The sequence below is a fragment of the Amaranthus tricolor genome, chromosome 3, assembly GCF_026212465.1.
Source record: "Amaranthus tricolor cultivar Red isolate AtriRed21 chromosome 3, ASM2621246v1, whole genome shotgun sequence".
NCBI classification, from domain to species: domain Eukaryota; kingdom Viridiplantae; phylum Streptophyta; class Magnoliopsida; order Caryophyllales; family Amaranthaceae; genus Amaranthus; species Amaranthus tricolor.
The window spans coordinates 28,909,493-28,930,834 of NC_080049.1; the positions used below are offsets into that span (position 1 = coordinate 28,909,493).

Sequence of the window (21,342 nt, forward strand, 5' to 3'; positions counted from 1 at the left end):
GAAAATAATTTTTTAAATAAGATTAAAAGAAAAAGTGAAATTATTTAAAAAAAATGTAAAGTCAATAAGACGATATAAAATGAAAAATAGTGCTAATTAAGAGGGATAAAATTAAATTTATTTTATAGAAATAAAAAAAGAAAAGACAATTAAGAAAAGAGAATGTGGACCGACCAAAAGACCTAAAAAGGCAAAAGGGAAAATGGTGAAGCCTGCAACTAAAAAAGTAATAGGAGGCCTCAGCTTGGTCATGATAAAAGGTAGACAACATTTTATTCAAAATTCTTACACACAAACACAACTATGCTTTTTCTCTCCCAAAACACATTATTTTAATTATTGTAGCTTGCATTTTACTTCAACTACCATCAAGTAGTAATTACTACAAAACCTAATACAATACTAGTTTGAAATAACAAAACCAACACTATGTATATAAATACGCTATTATTAAGAGTTGTGTATTCTACGTTAACTACTACTCTATACTTTTTACATCGTCTTAATTTTCTTTTTCAAAAATATCTTTATAATTTTTTATAATTTCTCATTCATATATTATTTTCTTTTTATAATTTTATCTGAAAATTTTATATGATAGAATCCATTCTTAATTATTGTTTGTTTCAAAGTCTGTTGTCGCCTTTAACATAACAAATTCGACTAACCGACTTTAAATGACTTTAAAAACAAATAAACACAAGATACAATTTTAACCCAATATAATGGTCTATAAAATCAGGTATCATCGACCGCATTGTAAAGGTTTTCAAAAAAAATAAACCTATATTTTTAGCGCTGTAAAGGTGTAAAAAAACCGTGTATTAGGTTGTATTGAGGAATATCTTATAATTCAACTGAGATTTTAAACGTTATGATAACTAATATGACTTTTATTACCACATCACTATTCCGTTACACTAACGGTCCGTTTGGTTAGTGGTACTAAATGATGATAATAGAAATGATTTATAGTGTAAAATTTCATTAAAAGTTTCATATCATTCCCATAGTAACGAAACTTTGATCACAAAAAAATTTTTTTGCTTATAAATTTTCATTACCACCTAATACCACAATTTCCAATGGTAATATATTAGAATGAATGTTATGAAAAAAAAATGAGATGATTGGAGTGGAACAAGCATAACCAGCAAAGTAGTAATGAGATTTTTCAACTAAAATTACAATAGTTTTTCATTCTTATTAACACAATTTATTATTATCTACCAAATAGGCGATAAGGATAATAAATTTGAGGAAGAAAGTTTGTGATATATAGTTAGGGTATTCCACGCCAAAGTAATCCTTTATGGTTCCCCAAGACTGTTAAGTAATGATTGTGTCTTGGAACACACTCCTTCGGTTTCTCTATCTTCTCCATTCATTGTCATTGTCTGCCTTTAAAAATAATAACCTCGGTTTCAGGTTTATATTCCAGTTAACACTACAGTTTTAGTCTTATACAATTACTCTTAATTAATTAATTAATATTTAATAAGGTGTTTTATTTAGGATTAGCCTAGGTAGGTTAATTAGTTACCCTGTTTAATTTGAGATAATCACACTCTTGTTGGGAATGATTAAAGACAATAATGGTGCAGTTGTGTATACTTTCATTACTACTCAGCTGGGTTAACCATGTTTCCTCAGAATATGTATCGTTTATTTTTGACTATATTTTTTATTTTTTCCCTAATTTTTTCTATCACTTTTATACCTTTTTTTATTACGTGATAGAGAGTATGTTAATGGATTCATCACAAGAAGAAGCTAAGGAAAAACATGCTTCTGATCTTTTCTTTTATGTATCTTTTAAATGTTTCGGTTGGTCCCTTTAGAATAGTATCATTTGATTATAATATATGAAATTCAGTTAGCCTCTTGAGAGACCCTCTTTTTAAGAGACGTATCTCAAGCCCAGCCCATAAAAAATTAATGTCTATTTACCGTATTCTTAATGCCTACTTACATTATCCTTAATGCTTACTTACTGTATCTTTAATGTCTACTTTCAATATGTACTTATATTATTCTTAGTGCCTATTTACAATATTTTAAAAATATATAATGAGACAGCCCAATCAAAAGTGATCTCTCACAAAAATTTGTGTATGAATATTTTTTGTGTTAAATGATACTATTATAGAGAGATAGAGAGAGTAATAAACGGAGTATTATTAATTTGTAGTCCTTCTGTTCCTAGAAAATTGTCAATGTTATATAGTGCTTGTATTTTTTAATGTTCTTCTCATTTAAAATATTATATTTTGCAGTGAGAAATTTGATTAAGATTTTTAAATTATATATAGATGATAAAATATATATATGTGAGATCTCGTTAGATTCGTCTTAATGTATGCTTTTTTATTGTATATTTTTTATAATTTTTAATAATGCGTATTTAGAGATATTAAGGTTCAAAATTTACTTTTAAAGCTGTGTAAAAGAAAATGAACAAAGAAGAACAAAGGAAATATTGCAAAAAGATTAAAAAATTAGGGGATCATTTTATGGTGTGGATGATATTAAAGGACAGTTAAAATATATGGTTGAGAATAAATAAACATGGTGGAAACATTTTCATAAAAGGAAGTTATAGCTATGTAAAAAGATTAAACTAAAAAAGAAAAGTATGATAATCTGTTAGTGATAAAAAAAAAAATACTTAAGTTGGTTAACTATTGTTAAAAAGAGAGTGAATGAAACAAGTGAATGATATTAAAAGATGAAAAGAATTTGTGAATGATGTCAAACAAAACCGTGGAGATCTTGGTCTAAAAATGGACCTAAGGAAAACAATTTTGACCTAATTCACAAACCATCCAAATCGTTCATTTTAGACTCAAATTTCTATTAAAAAGTGAGTTATTTATCATATTTTGACTTGAAATGAAATGGAAAATATTAAAATTACTCCCCAATATCATTAGAGCAAAGGATCATGTTGATAATGTCAACCTAAATGATTGAAACCTAAGAAGAACTAAACTTATACTAATAAATGTGAAATAATAAAGGTGTTGAGGAAAATAACAAACAAAAATTCCTAAATAAGATAATTTCTTTATTAACTGACTCAATATACATATATTATGTTAAAATGATCACATATAATTTTAAAGTGATTAATTAGAGAAATATGTTAATTATATAGTTCTGTCTCATAGTGAAACGATTTCATACAAGACAAACTGAATAACAGATTATAATGAATATGTTTGGAAAAAAAAACCCCAATAAGTAGTGGCGAAGCAACAACATAAGGCCAGGACACAGGAGGCCTAACTACCATGAGACGTATTTTTCTTTTGTTATTCTCATTTGCACAAATATATTTATGCTTTAATTTGTTTCACTCATTATGCATCATTTTTCTTTTTGATAATAATCTAACTATCTTTCATTTTATTCATCCATAAAGTACAAATGTATACTCTCTTTCGTCTTAACCTTTTATTTTAGTTGGCTATTTGATTTTTATCTTATTCTTCAACCCAATTTCTTTTATTACTAAATTATATACTTATTTTACAACTTGTGAAAAGAAAAAGACATATAGAATAGTTTATAACATAAAGCATAAAGAAGGATTAAAAATGATTAAAAGTTGGAAGCAGCGTTCACTATTACAGTACCCAATCCTTATTTTTTGTCACTTTTTCCATTTTATCGCTACCCCTATTTTAAATTAATTTAATAAAATGACAAAAATGCCCTTGGACTTTAAATTTTTAAAACTTCTATAAAACACTTCAAACTCACTCAATAACACTTTAATCACTTCAAAAAACACAAAATCTACACATAAAATTAATCGGAGCTAAAGTGCGACTGAACCTTGGAGGAGCCGTTAACAAAAACTCGAGGTAATTTCTATTTTAATGTAATTCAAAATTAAAAAAAATAAATAAAATTACAAGTCGCACTAAAAGTGCGACTAAACCTAGGTCCAGTCGCACTTTTTGTGCGACTCTTTTTTTTTTTTGAATTTTGAAATTTCTTTTGTTTATTTAATTTATTTTTAAGTTATTATTATTTAATAAATATTGTAATAAATTATTTTATTTTAATATATTATTATATTATGATAATATTATTATAATAATTAGTTTTGAATTTAAAATACATATATAAAATAAAATAAATTAAAATAACATAAATAAATAATTTAAGTAAACACAAAAATATATATAAATATATAATAAAATAAAATAATCTACTATAATATTTAATAAATAATAATAACTTAAAAAAATAATTATAATAAATAAAAAGAATTAATTTTTCAAAAAAAAATTTTAAAAAATTTCCATAACCCCCCAGTCGCACAAAAAGTGCGACTTGACCTAGGAGGAGTCGCACAAAAAGTGCGACTCGACCTAGGTCTAGTCGCACTTTTTGTGCGACTCAGCCTAGGTCCAGTCACACTTTTTGTGCGACTCTCCCTAGATCTGGTCGCACATTTTGTGAGACTGGAGGGGGTTTTGAAAGATTTTATTTTTTTTTGAAAAATTTCGAATCGATTAATTACTTATCGAATCGTTATCATGCTCGTTTTGGTTCGCCATTGTTACTCAATGTACACTTTTAGCTTGTTTAAGTTAACATAGTGTTTTTAGAGAGTTTTAAAGACATGTTACAGTTTTTGAGTTTGAAAATTATACAGGTACAATCTTAAAAATTGATTATATATAAGGTGGCGATAAAATAAAAAAGGTGACGATATTTAATAATACCATTACAGTAAACGGGGAAAGTTAAAAAGGTATAATAAAAAAACAAGTAGGAATTAGGATTGATAATTTATGTATCAACTTTTACCAGCCAAACTTAGGGTCAGAATTCAGTAAATGACTAATGACCCAGAGATTGCTGGAAGCCTGGAAGGTAAATTGTAAAGTTCGAAGGAGTACTTTCCCTTCCTTCCCACAATTGTTTTACCTCGATTAATAACAAGAGTTAAATATTCCAAATAGGACCCTATTTTAGGAATTAGGACCCAACCACCCAACAAGTATGTCAGTATAGAACCCAAAGCCTCTATTAACTGAGCTACAAACGGGTGCCATCTTGGGTTACCGCGCCCGTTAGTACTACTACTACTCATTTGCAAATTGCAACTTACAACCTCCTCTACCTTTTACTTCTTCCATTCTAAAATATTTACTACGATTATGGTTATGGACACTATTTATCATTTAAGTTTATTTTATATTCCTTCCCTTTCCTAATGTTCTTCTCATTTACTTTTTGCACAATTTTCAAAGTAAACTTTGAGTCTTAATATCTCTAAATATGCATCATAAAAAACTTTAAAAAGTATATTATAAAAAAGTATATTTTAAGACGAATCTAATAAAATCCCACATAAATATATTTTATCATCTATATATATCTTTAAAATCTTAATCAAATATCTCTCACCAAAATAAAATATTCTAAACGGAAAGAACATTAGGAAACGGAGGGAGTATATTTACTATATTATAGTTAATGTGTAAGAAAAAATTATAAACAAGTGGGATCTTGTTTAAATCGTCTAATTACATACTTTTATAATATTAACTTTTAATAATTTTTAAATATATATAATTCAATACATAAATGATCAAAATAACACATTAGATTGCGTAAAAAGTCAAAATATAGCAAGTATAATGAAATGGAGGAAATATGTGCTTTTTGTGCTTGTCTGTAATAGCATTATGTATTTGAGAGAACACTATTATTAAGCTAAATAGTGGTATATTAATCTTATGTATTTGAGAGAACGCTATTATTTTTTAGTCTGTTTCTTTTACATTGCTATAAATTTTTATAATAAAAATATTCTACTATATTTTTTTATTTTCATTCACATGTTTTAACTGTCCTTAAAAAACATTCAAATAATTCAAATGGTTTGACTCTACACTCTAAACACAGTTTTGTCTTTTCTGCTTTTTCTTTTATTTTGTACTTGGTGTTTGATAGATCATGCGAAAATTCTAATTGTGAGTCATTTTTATTCATTAGTGTTTTGAGGTTTCATAAAGATTAAGAAAAATAGGTAATTTAGTAGGTTATTATTATTTATAAATGATGTTGTGTCTTGTAGTGAATTACTTATAGGTTTTAATGAAGAAAAATAAAGAAATTATAGGTTTTAGTTTGTCCCATCCTAAAACAATATTGCCTGTACTAAAGAATCAATTTTATTTTTTAGTTTGTCCATTAAATTTACCTTATTTTTTTAAGACATAACTAACACTAATTCTTTCATTCACATTCATATTCACATATTTCTCCCACTATCCTATAAAATATGCTATTTAGATGATTCATACAACGTAAAAATTGAATAAAACAGAGGTAAAACACACAAATGATGAAAACTTAATTTTGATATTCGATCACCGATTATTCTTCATTGTTCCAATCTTGAAATGCCAGACTTTGAACCTTATAAGAGATTCAATATGATTCTAAATATCACTTGAAGATGTTCTAGCCACGTTTCTAGTAACAGTATTTCCCCCACATAATGCTTTTGGTTATTAAGCTGAAAAATTATATTGACAAAAAAATCAAACCTACTGTTGGCCTCTTAAGTTTTGACGATGACTTCACTTTTAAATAAACAAACATGTTTTAGAGATTGTTTTGTAGGTGAATATTTGATTCTGTTGAAATCGTTGATGAAGCCTATGACTTGGTTCGTGGAAGTTGTACGTGTTTTAGAATATCCAAGAAGTTAGATAAATGCTTAGGACGTTAAAAGTAGACAGACGGTCTACTGTTCCCAAAGTTGACTATCTGACTGAAGTTGTAGATGGAGACAGTACACTGTTCCCACGTCGCAGGTCTGAAGAAGAACATCGGCTGAAAAATTGCGAATTAATTATTTTCTGTTTTTAAGTTGATGTAACGGTTAAGAATTAAATTAATTGCTTAATTAATTAATAAATTGGTTGGCAAAACTATTTTTAGGTTATCTAAAAATAGCCTAAGACTTATTCTTTTCTTTAGATGAGATCTCCTATTTTTTAGGATCTTGTGTTTTAATTCCTATGCTATTTTTAGCTTGAGGAAACCGTTTTTCTCTTTGAGCAAATGACAGCCGGACATTTATTTTTTGGCAATTCCACTATCTTTTTCTTTTGAGAACGTGGAGGATAGTGGTAGGTGTGTCTAATGTAACTGCTGGCTGTTCCCACTATAAATAGGAGGAACTTTGCTCAAACCGTGAGATCATCCAAGAGTGTCCATTAAGGGAGATCAATTAAGAAAAATATTTTCAGTTTTTAAATGCCAATTAATTTATTATATTTTTCTTAAAGCAATTATTTAATTTTTATCCTCTTGAGAATTTGGCCTTGTAAGGGTATTTGTGTGTTTTGTTGTAACTAGACTTAAGGGAAGTCTAAGGGAATAGAGAAGCTTCAATAGAAGCGTGAGAAGAGAAAGAGAAGGAGTAAGAGAAGAGAAAGAGAATTAGGCCTAGAGTAGAGAAGCTTAAGTGAAGCAAATTGTTTTATGTGATTGTAATTGATTGCTTAAAACATAGTGAGAATTTTGAAATCCCGGGGGTCGTGGTTTTTCCTTCTTATTAGGCAAAGAAGGTTTCCACGTAAAATCTTTGTCTCCTTTTATCTATCTTTTTCATTTTAAGTTTAAGTTTTATTTTATTATAATTTCGCAAAATTAGAGGCAAAAATCTTAAACTCAATACACAACAATTCACCCCATCTTGTTGCATTCGATCATCTATTTGCATTTCTACACCTACAATGACTCCAAAAATACGAAAGAAGTAAAAATAGTTAAATATTTTATGAAATGGAAATACAACTTACTATTGCTCTGGTTCATGGAATAAAAGTGCAATGCGGCAAAAAATTTGATTCGTATCTTGATTCGTGTCTAAGCGGACTTGATGGACATCATCAAGGTGCTAGATGGCCGATCCAATTCAGAACCCGAATGTGTCCACATGCTTCGAGGTATCCATCATGTTGGAAGTCCCATGTTATAAGTTATATTACATAAAGCATACAAAATGTTAATATACAAAAAAGAAACCAAGAAAGTAATTATTTGAAGTAAAGAATTGTTTGAGTCGCAAGGTCTAGAGAAAGCATACAAGTGACGAACACAAAAGCTATATCCTATTTCAGAATTTTACATTCCATAAAACGCAAACCAACCCGTTCGCCACATTTAGATGCGATAATATGGGGAAGACGAAGACTGGCGTGTCCATTTTGCCTCCATTAAACTTCTTGAAAAAAACATTATCTGCATTTCTGGATACAAGTTCTTATTAGCGTTTTCACTCAGGCCCTGTTCCAGCCAGAGGGCTTAAATCCTCCAGCCAGCAGGTTTGAAACTCTTGCTGCTTTGATTTTTCTCCTTTTAGCTTCAAGATCCAACCGCTTATCAACATTTGAGGAAGATCCAGATGGAACAGAGAAGATTGATGAGGTTGAAATCAATGCCCGTTTTAACTTTCTGTTTTCTTCAAACTTAGATGAGAACTTTACACGAGAAGCAGCTGCTGCATCTTCTGCCGATCCCGGTAGCAGTCGTATACCAAGACCCCTTTTCCTAGATGCATGTTCTTCTTCTGCAACTCTCTTCTTCTGGCTCTGTATAGTCATGTAATTAACACAATGTAAGAACAAAATGTTAGCACATTTTCTTCCATTAACATTTTTGAAGAAAAGAAAAGGCAACATTGGTTGTAAGTTCCTCAACATTTTGCCTCTAGAATGAGTTGGCTCATTTATTAAAAGTAAATGAAGTCCATAAATGCCTTTTGTCCCCAGCATATATAGAAGTATAATCTAGGAAAAAGATATAAACCCATCCCTCCCATTCCCTTTCCTCCAAAATCATTCACACTCTATTAAGGACAAGCATGATCATACCCTCAAACGGGCCCGGAGAGCTTTGTTGATTGCATAATCATCAGAATGCCTGGCATCAGATGCACGCTGAAGACGTACAAGCACTGGCTCAGCTTCGTTTTTCTTCTTTATATCCTCTTCTTGATGCTCAAGACGGTAAAATGGATCCACAAGTTTACCTCTTTCTGAACATTAAGAGTAACATCAAGTCAGTATCAGAAACTAGCAAGAAACAGTAAAGAGCACCTAGGTGCCAAGCCTACCCAGTGTTAACGTCATAACTTCACACAACCAAATTGATTGCAATATTAAGTCACTAAACGTAATATTAAGTCAACTTCTTGTTTAGAAGTTCCAGGATTAGTACAGGCAGATTGGAGGGTCAGGCAAGTTTAAGTCAAAGCTTAGCTACGAAATCCAGAAAGATCCTGGCGCTTTGCGTAACAAGCAACACAAAACCAAAACTTAAGTAGACTTTTGAATATAAAGAGTTATATGGAAAATCAACATATGATAGAATGCTTAAAAAAAATGATTGCAGTAAAAAAGGAAAACTCCAAAAACACTTATAGATGACCATAGAACTAACACACATATATTGCTACACAGGCTAAATGCATTCAATATATTAAAAAATAAATCCTGTAAAGTTTTTGACAGCCTCTATTTTTGTTTTATTAATCAATAATCACCAAACAAGTTTCTAACTGTATATCTAATTTACGGTGTAAGGAAAAACTAATAAACCTACAAAGTTATAGTCTTCTAGAATGGACTCTTCATTCCAAATTGACATACCACTACTTCTACTACAATATGTCCCAACTCCCAAGTAGCCTTTTTGCTTGTTTCCAATCATTATTGTTTAAACCTAAATTTTTTATCGCTACTTTTCTTACTCTTTTTCTCTCTCCTTATTATATTACCTGTTTACAATAATGGTAAATACAATCCAGAAAGAAGGGAGTGAAAGATATTAGTTTGTGATGTGCAGCGAGAGAGAATATCCTAGAAGCATCAGTGCAAACTAAACAAGTATATCACTTGCTCACCTTCATCTGTAGGAAGTTCTAATATTTCGGCATCTACTGCGTCATATTCCTCAACTTTTCGCCGAGCACCCTTGATGATTACATACTCGCAATTTTTTGGATCTGTTTGAATCACAATCTCATGTCTGCAACAGGCTGACTTCATTGTGAAATTCCATATCTGAAGCAAGCACAAAAAACTCAAAGTTAAAAAGAAAGCCACAATCATGGGAAAAAGAAGCTTTACATATAAAAAGTTAAAAGGTTTCAAAAATTGTTTAATACAACAGAGGAGGCAGTAGTAAATGCTAAAAATCCCACCCAAATTACAATAAAAGTTAACTGAAGCTCACAAATATGAACATAATATTCCATGAGACAAATAAGTGACGATATATAAGAATATAGATTTATACTCGGAATAAAACGTTGGAAATACATGTCATGTATTGATATTTTGACAAATACAACCCCTCCCCCCAAAAAAAACAACCCAAAATTAATCAGGGCGCAATGCAAGAACAACTCGTGATCCCCTCTGTCATTAAAATTTTAAAAAAAAATTAACAAAAGCATAGCATACATGACAAGGGGCTTCATAAGATGGCACACTTCAATTTGAACACAACTGTGGGACATCTATTCCATGGAAGCAAACAAATTCCATGCCTTATCATAAACATACAAGCGAGACAAAAAGAATAGTAAATGCATCAAAAACCCAGTTAAAGGGGAGCACAAAGAGAGTCTGCATTCACCATACATGAGTAAAATGGTGTCAGAAACAGGTACAAGATCTGACGGTCTGACATGGTAAATATTCAACATTGTGGTTCAAGACCGAATCCTAGCTGGGCATGTTGGATGAAACAGGAACACCATTTAATCTTCAAAATCTTCCAAAAAGATTTTAAATGATTTGTCCACAAGTCTTTCATATTACAAGTAAAAGAATCTTTTAAGATTAAGACTTTGGCATTGTTGTTGTATTGTTGTACTACAACTGGTTCACTAGTTCTCATTTAAATGTTTGTCATAAGTCCAATAGGTAGAATATATCATATAACTGATACTTATTGACAAGTTTCCAGATCCACTCTTTTTTTTGTTTACTGTATTGAGGTATCAAGCGATAACTGAAGAGTCATATCGCTAATCAAGATGAGTTATTAACAGCTCCTTTGACTCAAAACACTGCACCGGTTTGTTGAAACATTGACAATAAAGTCCCTTGGCAATGCATCCATCCCCACTCCTACATAAAGGATTTTTGTCCAAAAGAGCTTTCATTCATTACCTCAAACACTGTTAGCAATGAGTGTAAAAGGAATGTATGAAGGACAAGACATCCTTGAAACGGGGAGTTATTATCATAGATGTAGGCTAGAAACTTTTCAAGTAATATTACACAATCAAAGTAAAAATAAACTCCACTGACTTCCTCATACAAAAAACAACACCAAGTGATCAATATAAAATCATAGTGCAAAAACAAGTTCACATCGTATAGTATCGCCCGAGTTGTAAAGGTAATCAAATCTTAAAGGTGCAGAAATGGATTTTAGGTCGGCTCAAGGATATTTTGCAATATGACAACCACATCATCATAATACCGCGAGTGAAACCACAATTTCACACTATGGGTAAAAAGAATTGTGATGACATAAAAAACTATAACAGTTATGAAATCTGTTCATAACTAACATGAGTCGAGAAAAAATATACCTTTGTGGAATAGTAGTTTCCAACTTGTTTTTTCTCTGCATTGAATCTTACACCCTTTGCTATCATGGATTCACATCCTTCACACCATATATTGAAAGGCATCTCGAACCTGTTTAAATGGAGAAATAGCCACCAGTTAGACCATTTAATTTTAAATATTTTCATTTCCAATATAAAGAACTACATAACAAAGCCATGAAGGAAGGCAAAGTATCCAGCCATTACAAATAGGATCAAAGATACATCATGATTAATCTTCACAGTCAAACTTGGGCTTAGGATTCAAGTTAAAATCTCGGTTCAGGATCATGGGACCTTTTCTATCAGAATTCAGATAGGGAGGTGACTTCACTAAAGGTTTTAGCCTATTTTATAGTTAAGAATTTTCATTTGACATATTTTAGCAAGTGTGACTCCAGTGGAGATGGTGCGCACGTGATATGAATCATTCACATAAATCTGTATTAGGTCTGTTTCTCAATGAAGCTCCATGGCCACAACACTTGAACTATTGGAAGGAAGGAGCCTATATAGATATTGTACACCATTCTTAAAACAGGCACAGAAACACAAAAGGATGACGACCCTATCTGAGAAAAACTTTAGAAAATAAACTGGGAAGGTGTTGTGGTTTACAGTAATCAGAATGAAGACAGAATATAACTATAGGGAGATAATTAATCAGCTAACAGCAGGTACATTTCACAGCATAAAAGTTCCTTTCCAAGACTTTTTAAGTTTTATAGGACCTCAGACCCAAAATTTCACATAATGAGATACATCGAAAGACACTGATTGGTAGTAAGTTAGTAACTCATGCATGAAGGAAAACAACGGTAAACTTCAACAGTATCTCATTCCAGGAAAAAAAAGGAAGTGAACCAAGAAAATTTTCCAAATCAAATTTTTGCAATCAATTGTCACATCTTAATAAATTATCCAAAAAAGTTCATTACTCTATTTCGTTTGCAAATAAAGCACACTGGAAGAACAGGAAAACAGCGATTCAGTAAGAAGACAATGAACAGTCATTCTCATACCTTATAACTAAGATGCCTTGGTCTATTTTTCTTGCCCTCTCTCTTAAGGCATGTTGACCATGAAACTTGTTGAGACCACCCTGTTTTAGAAATGCCAAACATATTTGAAATTTCTCAAAATAAAAACCTATCAATACATATCACTACAGGTTAGTGCATGATGAAGGCAATAATTACCTGACTTGGGTCCCATTCTGGAGGGTAGTAAAAATTATCAGCTCGAGCTGCTGCAAGAGAGGACTGTAGAGGAAGCAAGATAAAATGTTTAAATTACAATAGAATACAAGAATAAGTATCCGATTTTATGCAGTCTCAAGGAGTTATATCTAAGTATTCATACAATGAAGAAACAGACTTTTAATCAACTCTACAATACAAGCACATTAACTAGGAAAATGTAATCATGACGGTCTGTAGGTAATGTCAAATAGACAGCAACAGTATTAATTGGTTGACGATTATAAGATGGTGTCTACAAGAGCTAAGTTCCCAACACAAAAATCTCCAATAAGGAAGTAAAAGACAAATAAGGTAGCAGTAACATTCTAAAATGTGCAATCACAAGTGTAGACTAAATGAAACAATTACACTGGTCCAAGTCCAAACTACTTGTACGAAAATTTAATTCTCTTACAAAATGTAATAAAATCACAAGAGGTAATTCAAATTTCAATGCATCATTTGGTTTGCCATTGAAAAGGCACAAAAACGTGGATATAAGATATCCATGTTAGTCCGACTTACTTAGGGATGGCAACGGTCAATTTTGTTTTCATAGGAAGGACTCAGGATTGGATTTGGTTCCAAAACGGGTCTAAGCTCATTTTTGCGTGTTCGATTGAATTATGCTTTGTGTTAGGATTGCAATAGAAATTCAATGAGGAAAGAGAGATTGATATAGAAATTTGTATATTAAAATTATTTTAGGGTTATTTTTGAGTACTTTAATAAATATCAAAAAAATGTAACCAATCAGTGAGCTGTATACAGCAAACACAAAATCATATTATTATATTTGTCCAAGATCAATAGAACATTCTACCAAGCTATAAAACATTGCAATATGAATCGAAATTGTTGGAATATAGGACTGAAAATCAATCAGAACAAAAACATAAAAAAAAGACTGACATTAAAATATAAAAAGATTATGTTGCTATATGAAAGTAACAATAATGATACAATCAGAGAAAATAATTCAAAATGAAAACTTCAAACTTAGTATAAAACATTGCTAACTTGAGCATCAAATTAGCATATTCATTCAAATTATAATGAGAATGAACAATTGTAAAGAAGTGAGGAAAGGAGCTTAGAAATCAAATCAGGCTATCGAGAGAAATGGAAAAAAAGGTTTAGACTACAACATTGACAAAACATAGAAATTAACGAAATGAATTAGTCCAAAATTGATTTATGAGCCGAAAGAGATGAAATTGGTAGAATAAAAATTAACCCACAGTTACAGGCTTACAGACTTACAGAACATCAATTAAAAAATATACATCAATCTCTATATTATCCCAAATCATTCTAGAAAACAAATAAAATAAAGATGAGTACCACATCATAGGACGAGCCGCCGCAGCCCACAGGTGGACGGTGGTAATTGAGGGTAGATGAGTACAGTGCCGTATTGGCAAGTGTCGAGCCGTCGATAGGTGAGAACACAGACAGTCAGACAGAGAATGGTGAGAAGTTGAGAAAAGAGAAATAGGAAATGAGGGAGAAGTAGAACAGAGAAACAGCTGCGGTAGGAAGTACTGAGGTTTGAAATGAGAGACAGAGAATGGAGAGTTGGGGACTTAAGGTTAGGACGATAGGAATTAGAAACACTTACTCGGAGAGAATCACGACCAACTTCAAAAACTTCAGAAATTAATGTTATTTCATCAGCTAGTGTAACATTTACGGCCCATTCGATCATCGGCGCTAATTGATGGTAATTGGAATGATTTGTAGCGTAACTTATCATGATATGAAAAATGTTATTCCTATGGTAATGGAAGTTTGATCATAAAATAAATTTATTCACAAATTTCCATTACCATCTAATACCACATTTACAATATTTTCAAGCGTAATGCACTAAAATGAATTTTGTGAAGAAAATCATATCGTTGAAGGAGAATAAGCATGTCTATTAAATTTAGAGATATTCCTACCAATAATACACTGACTTTCCATTACATTACCACCATTAAATATCGATTACCAAACGAGTCAAGATAGGTTTTAATCATTTATCGTCACTTATTCCAGAAATTACATAGTTCAATTTATGGCAAGGCCCAGGACTTCCCAAACAGTTACACAGTTAACAACACTACACCCCAGTAGTACCTCAATTTATACCTATCAGCCAATCAAAATAACAGGTGCAGGTGCCAGCAAAAATAGATGACAATCAAGCTCAAATTGAACAACAATCTTTCTATGCAAATTAGCTTCATCAAAAGCAGCCAACAAACACAGAATTCATAGGATCCTTGATCTTTTCCTTGTGCGATCATCATTGAACATGATTGATTCGCAAATTAGATACCGCGCAATACGGTAACCGTATCGATGATCAGAAAAACTCAAAACACTTAAATTCTAGACAACAGTTGATCCCATACACAATCACTGAAATTCATGATTTATCTTATTCGAAAAAGAAATCTAATTAGTGCAAAACAAGCATGAATTTATTAAATATTTGCCTAATTTATAAAACCCTAATTAACCAACATAAGCAAATAATAGATAGATAAACAATCAAATTTTCCATCAAAAGGTGAATTGTAAATCGAGCGTACCATTATCGATTTCTAAAGTTGTTTCCGCGCCGAGATTAGGATTTTTTATTACTGACGAAGTCCTGAATTGGGGATTTTTGTTGAACAAAGCTTCAAAAACGTTTAAATAGATTATGTACTTGTTTCCACAGCAACACAAATACGGATATGCGTATTATAGAACAGAGGAATTCGAAAATGGTGAGATGCTTGAGCAGATGAAGATAGGACTGGGAAGGCTGCTGTTCAAATGGTTTAGAAACAAAGGAAACATCCACCTGTTGTTTCTGTTTCTTGTGAACCGAAAAGTTTTGGAGTTTGGGGAAGGGAATAGGAAAACTTGTTCTTGATTTTATTTTTACAATTTTTAAATTCTAGGAAAGAAAGAAGCGGCCGTCTTAAAATTAGACACATGTCTTAAAGTGATTATATAGGCTTTAAAATTAATCACTTATATAGGTGTTAAAAGTGATTACATAGACTTTAAAAGTAATTAATTATAATTATCAAAATTATCACACATGTTTTAATAGTAAATTATCAAAATTATATAGGTGTTAATAGTGATAACATAAGTCTTAAAAGTGATCACATATGTTTTAAAAGTAATTACATAAGCTTTAAATGTAATCACACTGTAAATTGAAATGATCATATAGCCTTATAAGTGATTACATAGGTCTTAGAAGTAATCACATATTCCTTAAAAATGATCACATTGACTTTAAAAATAATCACTTACAATAGTAAAAAAAGTTATCACATATGCTTTAAAAATGATCACATAAGTCTTAAAAGTGATCACATAGGCTTTAAAAGTGATCACATAGTAAAATAAAAATGATCACATAAGCCTTACAAAATAATCACATAGCCCTTATAAAATAATGATCACATAAGCTTTAAAATTAATAGATCTTCATTTTAGGATGATCCTATAAAGATTTTGTGAAGAAAGAAAAGGAAGAAAATAAGATAACAACTAAAAAAATAAAGGTAATTGATTAACGTATATCCTTACACTTAGGCCTAAAATCCATATCTTAAACAATTGTTTTTAATTTTCAATTAAAAAAATAATATTTTTGTTTACATTCAATCTAACTTGTACAAAACTTCATTCTAGAAGTTTATTAATCTCATAGTTATAAATGAGGGGTGTTCAAAACTAGATATTGGATCGATCCGAAAATTCGGATACTCGGTTTTTCGAATAGTGAAAATCACTATTTGATTCCGGTCCAAAAATATTGATCAATTTAAGATCATAATTAATAATTTGGTTAAAATTAATGCATTTAAAAAATTAAAACTAATTATTTATAATATATTACTTAAAAGTCATAATCAACTACTTTAAGATTCTAATTGTGTTAAAAAATCAAATTTGGATCAACAATGAAGTGTATTCTTGTTATTGACTCTGAAATCTTAAAATACAATGTAGAGAACAAGCCTGTATATAATAGAGAACACTAACTATAGCTACTTAACTAAGGGTTAACCAAGGCTGTTATAACAGCTTACAAATCAGTTATAACAAACTTTTCTACAGCTAAAAAAACACATGTGCATCAAATTAAGACCCTAGAAGAAGATAGATCTCATCCCTTGATATAAGAGTGCACGGATTATGCACCAACACATGTACAAAGTGCATGGATCACCAAAAGCTGCTGCTCATTCATGTTGCTGTCTTGGTTGCTGCTTGGGCTGCCTTAGTATATGCTTCCTTCATGTTTGATAGGCTGTGTTCATCTAAGTAAGGCTTATTTTCATAAGGCAAGCAATGTATACAAACACATATACTTTGAATACAGAAGGGGGTGAAGAATGTATACATCTCAACATAAAGCATGTATACATCTTAACAAATTGATCTATTATAATTGATGACTATAAAGGTGACAACTGTTGAACATTTAGAGTATATAGACCTAAATTTATATATACTACATACTTAGTATAGCAATGAGACTAAAATAAATGTATTATAAGTCCAATTAAATGCCTCAAAGAATTTGATGAATTATTACTTTGATTCATAAGTTTTGTTTGATGAATCATTACTTTGATTCATAAGCTTTGCTTGATGAATCATTACTTTGATTCATAAACTTTGCTTGGTGAAACATTACTTTGATTCATAAGCTTTGTTTGGTGAAACATTACTTTGATTTCAAAAGAAGGTATTGTTTGATGCATAGCTCTATAAATAGAGATGGCATGCCAAAGGACATTCCATACCATCTCCATATCATTTCTTATTTCTCTCTTAAGAATATTCACATTCATGTTCTTCCTTTCATGAGATAATATTGAGAGAGTAATTAACTCTCAATATCATCAAAGTTCTTAATTCACCACAACACTTGTATTTACTATTGCAATTTCCTTGTGCTAGGATTTTGTTGTGTAAATTATATCTTATTGTGAATTTCATTTTATCATCCCAAGTAGCTTTGCGGGAGAAATATCACAATAGGAAAGTATATGAACGTCTTATACTCATATCAAGTTTACGAGCGACTTCTTTGATTGTCACAACCATATCTTCATCGTCTCCTTGGTGATTCAACAAAAGTTCAAAGTCATATACAAATGATTACAAATAGTGTAGATTTATCTTGTAACACATATATGTAATACATCATTATTGTAATAATGACTTATAATTTGGCACTATAAGTTTAAACTCTACATTGATCAATTTAGGTTGTAATTCTTTTAAAAAAATTTAAGGTTATAATTTATCAATTTTGAACTTGTTAGTTATCAAGTTAAAGCTCTAATTTTATAATTAATTACTTTATATCTAGCTCTAGTCAGTTTAAGGTTTGAATTGATTACTTTAAGGTTAGAATTAATCACTTTAAAAAGTCATAATGAATCTATTTAAGGTTGTATACTTTAAACTGAAATTGATCATTTTAAGGCATAATTGATCCCATTAAGTTTCATAATTTGAACGCTTTGGTTTTGAAATATGTTAAAAATTTGTTTTAACTGTAAATGTTGGGATGAGTTATCCCACATCGATAAATTGAAAATGGTGTGCACGCTTTATAAGCTATTAGAGACTTCTTCCCATTGCCATATGGTTTTGGGATGGTATATATCTCCTTGGCTTATGAAGTGTGTGCACTTGTGTCCCCCCGTTAATATGCTGGCATTAACAATAAGTCCAGCCTAATTTAACAGTGTGATCTCCCTTCTAATTGATGCATAGGCTGTCTCCACCATTGGTAACGGTTCACTATTAAGAATTTCCCTTCTTTCTTTGTCTAGGTTGTCGTTAATCCCCGTGAGAAATTGATAAAGTCTCTGTCTTTGGATGTATTTGTTGAATTCTGTTATATCCTGTGGGCATGTCATTGGATTTGACATTCTCCGATCAATTTCTTTCCATAGTATGTTGAGTTTACCGTAGTATCCTTCGATAGTATCATTGTCTTGCCTTAATGTCGCTGCCTTTGAACTCAAATCAAAAATTTGCAGTTCGTCCCGACCACATCCTAAAAGAGTTTCAATCCCTTGCCATAGGCTGTGTGCTGTTGTGTAGTCCAGGAATATGCTGGCATTAACAATAAGTCCAGCCTAATTTAACATGGTATCAGAGCCGATGGTTCGATCAACAATTTAAAAATGGTAGGTTCGAAAAGAATGGCGTTCCTACCCTAATTGATTACTCCCACATGCGAACTTGACGGGGGCTCGCATGTGAGGGGGGGGTGTTGGGATGAGTTATCCCACATCGATAAATTGAAAATGGTGTGCACGCTTTATAAGCTATTAGAGACTTCTTCCCATTGCCATATGATTTTGGGATGATATATATCTCCTTGGCTTATGAAGTGTGTGCACTTGTGTCCCCCGTTAATATGCTGGCATTCACAATAAGTCCAGCCTAATTTAACACGAGACGCCGTTCATAATTTTCCGACTGTAGATTACCCATTAATGAAGATACCCATTAAATTATAATTTTAGAGTTATAAAATTGGGATAGTATTAAGATACCCATTAATGAATTTTTTTTTGTGCTAAAATTTGTACGATTATAAAATTTAAATAATTTATTTTTTAATTTTTTATATGAAAATTATACATGACTTATTAAGGAAATATGTATTGTTCTACTACAATGTTACTACAAGTCTACAACAGCCATACATGTCAGTATGTCACCCGGTGGCCATACGGCCCATAATTCACAAGTCATGAAGTCATAAAAAAGGCATACAAATTTGCATCATATTATAAACAAAAAAGTATTTTGACAATTTCTAACATGATGAAAATATTACCCGCTTTAATAATTGACTTAAGTATTAAGAAATAGATAAAAATTAATAAATTACGTGAGTAGTAATAAAAAATATGTAGATAAAAATTAATGAAAGTTAAAAAACAATATCCAAAATAAAAATATTATAAATTAAAAAAATCAACTAAATTAAAAGAAAAAATGCGACAATCTCTCACGTATGAACGTAAAATAATGTCAAAGTATACTCTAGAGTTTGACAATCGATCTATACGTACATATAATAATTAATACTTGATTAATGATTTTATAATGCAAGTACCTTAGATTCTAAGGCATGATTTATTGGCAATAGTGCTTACACCGACTTTCCTCTAATCCTTCCCCTCTTTCCAAAACCCATAAATTATATACGCGCAAGCCTCTAAACAAAGCATAAATTTTTAGCTAGCTGTTATTCTCATTTTTCTTAGAAAATAAATATATAATTTTACATCGATAATTTGGTGAGATGTTTATTAATAGTCTCATATATAAGTCTCATTTAGAAAGTTTTTATCAACTTTGTGCGTAGATTATAACACTTAATTTATTTGGACTTTTACATATGAATTCAGTATCTGATGATTGAGGTCCAATATATGTATATTATAACACGCCCCTCATAGAAAAACATTTTAGACTAAAAGTGTAAATGCAACATAAACCCTCTTCATATCTGCGATTGAAAATTAAATTTGAACCTATGACCTATTGTCATGCTGACTTTTAATACCATGTCAAAAAAATCATCAACAAAAAACTTAAGGTGATAGTCAAGAAACTTAAAGTCTTAAAGTTATATACTCAAACAAACGGGTCTAGAAAGTTAGTCAACTATTGTTAGATTATATAAATGGTTGTTTCTTGATTTCAACCATTCCCTGATTAGATTCAAGCTGTAAAAAGATAGTACAAATAGTTAGCTTCAGTATTTGTCAACCTATCAAACACAATATCATAAACCATACATATTCTTGTTAATATTATCATATTGCTTTACCTCATGCCTCTTCTCAAACTCATAATTTTCTTGTTTAATTTCCAAAAATATGATCTCCAAAACTACATTTGTTGGGATTTTTATTGTCACTTTTTGGATCTTGGCTTTTATTCTTATTTCTCATAATCATTTTTATAATAATAATAATCATTCTTTGCATTTGGTAAATAGAAAAGCCAATCCTTCCAAGGAATTATTTGATTTTACACCATTTTATAAGTATCATCATCATTATAATCATGATCATCATGAAGATTCAAATTCAGATAAGAATCAAGGGTTTGATTTCAGATTTGGTGTTCAAAAGAGAATTGTGCCTACAGGTCCAAACCCTTTGCATCATTGAAGAATAATCAAGATTATATATTGAAGCAATACAAGGAAATTAAATCCACATTATACTTGTATGAATCTTTTCTCTTCATATTTTGTTAGTGTTCAAAATTATGTGTTTTTTGTGACATTTGAGTAATATCAAGCTCAGTATATTTTACTTATATAAAATAAAGTTAGAGTTTAAAAAAGTTTGAAAAACGGTACACTATAATTTTATTTAATGAGATAAG

At 30.6% G+C, this 21,342-nt stretch overlaps 1 protein-coding gene across 1 annotated transcript; it reads right to left on the reverse strand.

The window, feature by feature from the left end:
• Window positions 1–8,072: 8,072 nt before the first annotated feature.
• On the reverse strand, window positions 8,073–15,845 carry LOC130807446 (uncharacterized). Its single transcript, XM_057672653.1, has 7 exons — window positions 15,489–15,845; window positions 12,865–12,927; window positions 12,688–12,767; window positions 11,648–11,756; window positions 9,944–10,103; window positions 8,913–9,076; window positions 8,073–8,630 (listed from the first exon to the last, which is right to left on the reverse strand). Exons 1-7 carry the CDS (start codon window positions 15,489–15,491, stop codon window positions 8,319–8,321), a joined length of 891 nt encoding a protein of 296 aa, XP_057528636.1. The 5' UTR covers window positions 15,492–15,845; the 3' UTR covers window positions 8,073–8,318.
• Between the last annotated feature and the right edge of the window lie 5,497 nt (window positions 15,846–21,342).